The following is a 9,286-nucleotide window of genomic DNA, read 5'->3' as shown; positions in this document are numbered from 1 at the left end:
GAGGGACGGCGGCGGCCCCGGGAGCCCGGCCCGCCGAGGGGAGCGGGGCAGGCGGAGGCGGCGACCGCCGGCTCCTGGCTCGCAGCAGCCCAGCTCAGATCGCTTCCACCCATCCCGCCTCCCTGCGGCCACCCCCCGACCCTCCGCCTCTCGCTCGCCTTCTGCAGCCGCGCTCGGATTTAGGGATAAAGTGGGAGGAGGAGTGAAAAGGGGGGGTGGGGGGTGTCGTCGCTTCCATTTGTTTATCCGCGGAGGGGTGAAGTCTCCCGGTGGAAAGAAAACCCCGCCGGGGGGCCGGGAGGAGGCCGGAGGGAGGGTGGTGGGTGAGTGGTGGCGAGCCCCCAGCAGCGTGGCCTTTTGGGGGGGCGCTGGGGGGGCGGCGGAGGAGGGCCGGGGCTGGGGCTGGCCGCCGCGGACCTGGCCGTAGATGACTGCAGAAGCGCAACAGGCTCTGTCCTCTCAGCCCCCTCCTCCTCCGGTGCAGAGCAGCTACGGCCCCATGTCCTCGGTGGCTGAGAAGCAGCCGCAGAGCTCGGCCATGGACACCGCGTCGGCGGGGACCGGCGGGGCCGCCGGCAGCGCCCCGGGCAGCGGCGGGGCCCCGGGCAGCGGCGGCCCTAAGGCGAAGAAGACCAACGCGGGGATCCGGCGGCCGGAGAAACCGCCTTATTCCTACATCGCCCTCATCGTCATGGCTATCCAGAGCTCTCCCTCCAAGCGCCTGACCCTCAGCGAGATCTACCAGTTCTTGCAGAGCCGCTTCCCTTTCTTCCGAGGCTCCTACCAGGGCTGGAAAAACTCGGTGCGCCACAACCTCTCGCTCAACGAGTGCTTCATCAAGCTGCCCAAAGGGCTGGGACGCCCCGGCAAGGGCCACTACTGGACCATCGACCCGGCCAGCGAGTTCATGTTCGAGGAGGGCTCGTTCCGCCGCCGGCCCCGCGGGTTCCGGAGGAAATGCCAGGCGCTGAAGCCCATGTACAGCATGATGAACGGGCTCAGCTTCAACCACCTCCCCGACAGCTACGGCTTCCAGAGCCCGGCTAGCGGGCTCTCCTGCCCCCCCAACAGCCTCTCCCTCGAAGGGGGCTTGGGGATGATGAACGGGCATTTGTCCAGCAACGTGGAGGGAATGGGCCTGGCGGGACACTCCGTGCCCCACCTGCCTGCCAACGGTGGGCACACCTACATGGGCGGCTGCACCGGCTCCTCGGCAGGGGAATACCCGCACCACGACAGCTCCGTGCCCGCCTCCCCGCTGCTCCCCGCCGGCGGCGTGATGGAGCCCCACTCGGTTTACTCCAGCTCGGCCTCGGCGTGGGCACCCACCGCCTCGGCGGCCCTCAACACCGGCGCGTCCTACATCAAACAGCAGCCTCTCTCGCCCTGCAACCCCACAGCCAACCCGCTCTCCTCCAGCCTCTCCACGCACTCCCTCGACCAGCCCTACCTGCACCAGAACAGCCACAACACCGCCGACCTCCAAGGTAAGGCGCGGACACGCGTGGGACACGCCCGGGACCGGGGACTGCCGACCATGCGTGGATCCCGGTCGGGCTGCTCCGAGCGGGGATCCCGCTTCGTGGGCAGTTTTAATGCGCTTCCCGAGGGAGAGCCGCTGTGCCCTCGCTCCTCGCCTCCCTTCCTGGGGACAACCGGGCAGCCGTCGGGGCTCTTCGCCGCTGCGGGGCCGGGAACCGCTGGGCCGAGGCTCCGCTTCCCCGGGCCGAGGCTCCGCTCCCCCGGGCCGGGGCTCCGCTCCCCCGGACGGCTGCTTTGCCTCCGGGCCTAAGGCCGGTGGGTTCAGGCAGGCGGGAGCTCCGGGAAGGCGAGGCCGGGTATGCGCCCGAGGGCTCTTCCACCTCTATCGGGACTTAGAGGACTCCGGAGGGAGAAAAGGGGGAATGTCCTCATCGGGGGATCCGCCACCCGCGCCCTCCCGCCCCGTCCCATCCGTTCCCGTTCCCCGCCATCAGCTGTGTTTTCCACACATCTCAGGGCTGTATTTTCCAGGCCCATCGCCTCCCTCCGCCCACGCCAAAGCAGGCGGCCCAGATCCCCCGAGTCCCCCACGCTCTGTAGCCTTATCCCTGACCCCGCAGTGGAGCTGACGGGGGTGAATTTGCCCTGGGTCTTGGAAGGGAGATGGTGTTTTGTCCTGGAATAGGCCTTGGGAAGGACGAGGCCAGCTCTAGGCTTCGCCCTGCGGCCCAAATTCACCTCGGGATGGGGTGGATGGGGGACTCTCAGGCACTGGGGAGCCCCGGGAGCCATGGCCGGGTGATCGGGCAGATCTGGGGGGCTCTGCACATCACCCCGGGCCTTTCAGGGGAGTGGGATGTACCTGACAGAAACGGGTGTGAAGCGGACCATTAGCGGGTCAAAATCACCAAGCGAAGCAGAGGAAAAGCATGAGCCGGGTCGGAGCGGTGGAGCCCGGGCAGAGCCCCGAGCGGGGTTGGGCCGGGGTAGCACTCGCCAAGGGCACCCTCCGCTCCCGGGTGTGTTCCCGGTGCTCAGCGCGCCCAAGGCCTCTGGAAAACGGAGCTGGAATCTGCCCCGAGGAGCCACCGGGCCCATCCGAGGCCTTAAAACGAAACACTCCGATTAACACCCAAATGGGCGATGGGGAGCGGTCCGGGCAGGGCATCCCATCCCCAGCGCACCCCGAATTCCAGGGGCGCTTTTCCGTGTCGAGGTGGCGGAAGGAGCGGCAGGAACAGCCCCGCTCCCCGTGGCCTCTCACCCCCGGCCCCCCTCCCGGTCTCCGCCGCCGGCCCCGGGAACGGACGGGCTTCCCCTCTCCGCACCCGGCGGGTATTCCGCTCGGGCGGAGGCGATGGGAAAAGCAGTCGGGGCGAAAAAAAATATAAAATGTCAAAAAAACCCTAAACCCAGCCGAAATCCCTTCTCCTCGCAGCGCCCTTGGGCCGGGCAGGGAAGCGCCTTCGCGGGGCCTCGGGAGTTCCCCCTACCCACCTGCCCGCGCCCGCGGAGCCCCAGTAGTGCCCGTGCATGGGAAAATACCCCCAGTTTCGCGCTCAGACTGGGGGGTGCGAAGGGATTGGGTTGTTGGGGGTTATTTTTCAACCCCAGATGGCGGCTGCTGACCATCTTTTCCCCCGTCCCGCAGGCATCCCGCGGTATCACTCCCAGTCTCCGAGCATGTGTGACAGAAAGGAATTCGTCTTCTCTTTCAACGCCATGGCCTCCTCTTCCATGCATTCGGCGGGCAGCGGCTCCTATTACCACCAACAAGTGACATACCAGGACATCAAGCCGTGCGTTATGTGATACGGGGCGGAAAAAACACCTCCTGGGCCGGCAAGGCCTGACCCGGGCGCTGAGCACCCCCCAGGACCCTCTCGGTGGAAGGGGGGGTCTCTGCAGACTGGCTATGGGCAGGAGGAAAAGACTGGAGCCCCGGGAAGCGGCGGGGAGTGCGGCCCTGGGGCTGAGCCTGACCCGCAGCTGAGCATCGGCCGGACCCGGCCCAGCCGGGTCTGCGATCACAGACCGTCTCTGCCTTCTTCTGCTTGGGGACGGGTTGAGAAGAAAGCAAAAGCAGCCCCCCCCCCATCACCCCCGAAACCCCCGACTGCGAGTTTGGGTGAAGGGTTTGACAAATGAGGTTTTGATGCTTCTTAAAAAAAAAAATTAAATTACAAATTCGGTTTTGGAATTGGTGTTGAGCGATGCCACCGGCCCGACTGGGAGGAACAGAACCGGATCGGGCTGGGGGCGCTGGAAAGGACCCCGACCCCAAACCCCCTCGGTCCCGTCTCACTTCGAGCCCGGAATTTTTTTTTTTTTTTTTTTTTTTTTTTTTTTTTTTGCCGGCAAACACTCAGCGGGCAAAAATCTCTCAGAGGGATTTTTTTTTTTAACTGTTAATTTTGTGGGTTTTGCCTGCATAAAGACTGCAGGATCAGCCCCTATGCAGAGAGAATAAGGCACTTTGGAAAGAGACAGCCATGCTCATCCTGTTATTTATTCGAGTTTTTTTTGTTGTTGTTGCTAATAATCGAGACACGAATAGTCTCAGTTGATCAGTATTAAATCGGGGAATCTCTGTTGGCAATATTTGCCATATAGATTTTTGTTTTTTAGTTAACCTTTGTAAATTTTAAACCGATCGTGGTCTCTGTGTAAAGACAATCCTCCATATGTTTTTATAGAAATATATATATAATGAAGGATTATTCCCCTCCCTCTCCCTCTCTATTTTTTTCTCCCTGACGTTGTACAGTTCCGTGACACCTATTTTAATTCTTTCTGCACTGTATAAAATTGTAATTATGTGGGTTTGTTTTTTGTTTTTTGGTGTTTTTTTTTCGCCCTGCCCTTTTGTGTACGTTTTGTCTCTAAAGAAAAAAAAAAACGAAATAAAACATGTATGTTATTTGTACATGGGCTTCACGATTGTATGAGCAGCAAATAAACGAGCATGCGGTGTAACAGGCGTAATTATATCTGAGGAGTCCGCGGAGCGCGGAGGGGCCGCGCAGCGCCCGGCCCGGCCCCGCAAACCTTTGGGCGATAATTCCCCGTCTCGGTGCAGACTCAAAAAAGGACCTTTTTGTGGCTTTTTGCGGCTTCCGCGGAGTCCCGGTTACTCATTTCCCCGCGCGGAAATATTTCAAATGAGGATATTGAAGCGAAGGAGGAAAACCGGAGGTGATTTTTATTTTTATCTTTTAATTCTTCTTATTATTATTTCATTTTTTCCCCTCCAAGAAGAAAGCGAAAGGCGGTGTTTGACAGCTCTTTGCCCCTCACTCGGAGTCAAGGCGTGTGGCTGCAGGGATGGAGTCCGCGGCTCCTTGTCTCTCCTCCTCCGTCCCAGAGGGACACGGGCATTTTCCAAGCCGCGCATCCCTGTGGAATCTCCGAGGGCTACAAGAGCGACCGCGGCTGGGAGAGCACTAAAACCTCCCGCGGGGTTTTCCCTGTGGGAAAAAGAAATAAAAGTTAATAAAGTTTAAGAAAATTATTAAAAATTAATAAACAGGAATAAAAAGAAGAAAAATCAAGCACATTAACTCCTGCACCATCTCTGTCCTGCTCTGGGCAGCGATAAAATCCCTGTCTGAAAAATAGGTATTTTCCTGCTAAATTTGGGAGTATTTGGTCTAATTGTGGATACTACAGTATCCAGGAATTTTTGTGCCTTACTTTGTGGGCCAATATGTCTCTATCAACGCTCATACTATGGATATGAATGCATATAAAAAATAGATGCAGGTGAATTAATCTGATTATTTGGTTGTGTATTTCTGTCTTTATATAGGGACATTTAGTAACTGCACACTAATTAGCCCAGCTCCGTGTAATCAGCTTAATTAAAAGCAAAAGTTTTTTTCTGCTGGAACAACAACCAACAAATTTGAAATATTATTTTAATTAAGGCAGGCGAGAACAGCTTTATTACAGTTGGTGGAGGCCTTTCTCACAGTGGGGTTTTTTGTTGTTTTGTGGGTTTTTTTGAGAAGGTTTGTGGGGTTTCGAGGTGTTGGGGGCTTTTTGTTGTTATTGTTGTTGTCTGGGTGGTTTTTTTTTTAGTCTCTTTTTAGATCTCTTTAAGATACTGACAATCTACCTGCAGTATTCCTTGGTTTTCCCTGTTTTTATACCTTTCTGGGTTGATCCTTCCCTCCATCGCTGCCCATCCCTGCTGGAGGTGAGCACAGTGTTACCATCCTTTTTAAATACAAGCCAAAACCAGAGAGTTTTTTGCCCCTGAAGCAAATATCTGCACTAGGTGTGGCTGAGATAAAGGTCCAGGGTTATGAGTTCAGTCTCTGCCAAGTGGTTCTTCTTTCCTTGAAATCTCACTGTCACTCCTAAGCTTCATTTTCATCCTTTGGATTAATACTGGACTCACTCATTGACACATAGAGCTGATGCCAGGCTGGAAGGGGCAGAGAGGCACTTTGCAAGCCTCAGGCCCAGCTCAAAGAGGTTTGATATCTGGTCCCCAACAAAGGTTGACATGATTCATTTTTCTCCCTCCCGTCGTTTTCCAAACCTGGAAAAACAGAACCACCACATACCGTGGAGGCCACATATTCCTCAAGCCAGTGAGCGCAGTCTAAACAGACAGCTCTCCATCTCAGACACCCACATCAGGGAGCAGAGCCTGAAACCCCACAGGCTCCTGCCCCCAGCCCTTCGTCTGCACAAGACCAGCTTGATTTTTCCCAGCGTATATTGTCCCATGGGGTGGCAAATCCCGAGTTGCTGCCACAAGCGGTGCCTTTGTACAAGCTCCAGGAGCAGTTGGGCTCTGGAAGGAGGTCAGGAGGAATAAACTTGCTCAGAGTGGCTGTGGGAGCCCTGTAAGAGGAGATGAGCCACGGGCTTGCTCAAAAATGTGGTATTTGCTCCTGTAACAGCCCAGATCTGGCCGTGCTCAGCTGCTGTGGCTCAGCTCAGAGATCTGCTCCCTGCTCCTTGTCACCCACATCCCAGTCTGTAGGTGACACAACACGGTTTTCTTTGAGGTTTTGGCATTTCTACTGTAGGAAATAGTTTCTCACCATGGGTGCCCTGTGCAGGCCCAGGAGTTTTCTACAGCGATGACATTTCGGAGCATGACAAGAAGCGGGGCCTGGTGTCTCCAGCTGGGTTTGATTCCAGATGTCCCCCTGGATCAGGGGACAAGGGGGTCCCCAGGTGTGCTGTGCCCTGGGCTGTGCCCTGCCATGGTAGGGATCCTGATGGTGAGGCACTTCCCTCTGATCCTTCCAGGATGCTTCTCCCCATCCTTGCAAGGCCACCATTGAGCAGGAACTCCACGTTTACCTCTGTCACCTGCCCGTGTGTCCCCAGGGGTGTTTATGTCCCTAAGGCACACGGTCCCTTGAGGGGCCAGGACTTGAGGAACTGTGGGATGCTGCAGGGATACCAAGGCAGGGAGATGCCCTGCAGAGCCCCTGGAAGAGGAGATGTGGGGCTGGATCTGCTGTTGGAGGGGGACAAAATTTTGGGAGGGCCCATGGGCACGATCTGAGGCCCTTTTTGGGAGGCAGCATGGGGGCAGGAATGTTATGGAGGGGTCTCCTGGGGAAGGGGGATTTGAAGGTATCCGGGGGGATTGGAGGGATCCCAGAGGTTGGAGGGATTTAGGGGAGTTTGGAGGGATCCCGAGAGAGGGATTGGAGGGATCTGGGGAGGGAGTTTGGAGGGATCCCGGGGAGATTGGAGGGATCCCGAGAGGGGGATTTGGAGGGATGCTCAGAGGGGGGATTGGAGGGATCCCGGGGCGGGTTTTGGAGGGATCCCGGGGTACCCGGGCCGGGGGGGCCGCACCGTTCCCTTGGCGGCAGCACCATCTGGCGGCAACAAACCGGCACCGCCCGCACCTCGTCCCCGCTCCCGCCCGGCCGCGGGTTTCCCCAAAATTTGGGATTAAAACCCGGCCGGTTCGGGTGGTTTTGGACCTTTTCTCCACGGGGTGGGTGTTAAAAGTTCGCTTTCTTTCTTTAATTATTGTATTTTTAAATATTTTTTTGTATTTTTATTATTTTTATCTCTTCTTAAGGTTTATTTAGTTCGGTTTTAATTTTCCCTTTTGGCATCTGGAGCTCTGAAGGGGAACATCCCTTTATCCCATCTTCAGATGTATTGGCTGTTGAATACACTGGGTGGAACTCCTTTATGGTATATTTGTGGATCAGATCTGTTCCACACCCAGGTGGGACAGATCGGGATACTTGGCATGGGATAGAATGGAGTATCCCATGGATACAGACACCTGGCACATGATGCTCTTGGGTGGGGTTGGTTATCCAGATCTGCAGAAAACTCGGTACCTTGGAGACTTTACTGGTGGGAACAAACACCTGGAATCTTAAATGGGTATTTGGAATACCAGGTGATGAGTTTGGTACCAAGATCTTAGCAGGTTAAAGGCCTAGATCCATAATAAGTAGGTGCCTGATTTCTCCCTCAAACCCAAGAAATTTAGGACCTATGTACTCAGGGTATCTGGGAAACAGTTTTTGTCACTTTTGCAGAGGGGAATTTGATTTCTGTGTCACTGAAATGCTTCTGGGTGACCACACCTGAACATTTGTTCCCTTTCCAAGCATATTTACAAGTGTAACTGCTGCCTGACGCTGTGCAGGAAAAGGCAGCACTAGGACGCTCCTGTGGGCTTTGCATTTCACATCTCTGCCAAAAAATCTTTGCCATGTGGAGTCATCCTGATGCAGGTGGGCTGGCTAAAGGACCCCCTCTGAGGAGCAGGAGATACCCCCAGTGCCAGCAGCTCTGTGGTTGTGAGCTGATGTTATTCATAGAAACGATTATCAGATTGGCTCAAGAAGTGAGGAAAGGCATGTGGCTCTGTTGTTTTCTTAAGCAACTTTCCCTGTCAGAATTCATCTTGCCCAGTAAGAAATTAAAATCAGATTATTAATATTAGTGGTTGGACTCGATGATCTTAGAGGTCTTTTCCAATCTAAATGATCCTATGATTTTGTTAATAAAGAAAGGCAAGAGAAGGAATAAATCTTATTGTTACTGAGTTTCTTGGTTGGAGATCTGTTTGCACAGGCTTATAAAAAGCTCTTTGAGACCAATTCCCATTATCACAGGTTGCCCAGAGAAGCTGTGGCTGTCCCATCCCTGGAATTGTTCAAGGCCAGGTTGGACAGGGCTTGGAGCAACCTGGTCTAGTGGAAGGTGTTGGAATGAGATGAGCTTTAAGATTCCTTCCAACCCAACCCATTCCATGATTCTATAATCATGGGTTGCTCTGATTCGTCAAACTTTTAATAAATATTTCAACTTCAATCTTGAAGTGAGCTAAATTTTTGCAAGGGAAATGCAGGTCCTTTGGGAAATTTCACTGAGGTGAATTACTGTGTCAAAACCATGGAGTTCCTTTTCTCAGACACTTCTCACAGGTCCTCTGAGGGATCCCAAGAGGCCTGCAGGCCACTGGCACGAGCATCAGAGAGCAAACGACAATTCCAGAGGTCAAACAACCTCAGTTTAATCATGGAGAGAGGTGTGGGGACACTGGCAGTGCCACTTGACTTCGGTAGTTCTTATGCTGGTGTGAACATGAGCCTGAGCACAGATGTTTCTTTATTTAAAGCAACAGGAGTTAAAAACCCCAGAATGGCACAGAAAGTGTAGTTCTGTGGCTCAGCTCAGCTTCAGGCTAATTACTGAAAAAATAAGCAAACACACCTGGGAAAGCAAGATGACACGGCCTGGAAAGTTTTGCAGGGACTTAAGAGTACCAAGAGTTCACTTGGAGCAGAACTTGCTGCAG

General features: G+C 54.7%; 1 protein-coding gene across 1 annotated transcript; it reads left to right on the top strand.

Annotated features, from left to right (window-relative positions):
- The first annotated feature begins 427 nt into the window (after positions 1-427).
- Positions 428-3,294, top strand: FOXF1 (forkhead box F1). The gene is made up of 2 exons (XM_027725177.2): positions 428-1,487; positions 3,134-3,294. Exons 1-2 carry the CDS (start codon positions 428-430, stop codon positions 3,292-3,294), a joined length of 1,221 nt encoding a protein of 406 aa, XP_027580978.1.
- The last annotated feature ends 5,992 nt before the right edge of the window (positions 3,295-9,286 follow it).

The sequence above is a fragment of the Pipra filicauda genome, unplaced genomic scaffold (genome assembly GCF_003945595.2).
Source record: "Pipra filicauda isolate LSUMZ 115617 unplaced genomic scaffold, ASM394559v2 scaffold159_size1710840_pilon, whole genome shotgun sequence".
Lineage (NCBI taxonomy): Eukaryota > Metazoa > Chordata > Aves > Passeriformes > Pipridae > Pipra > Pipra filicauda.
Note: the sequence above shows the minus strand (reverse complement) of the source record. Positions and strands in the feature narration are given on the sequence as shown.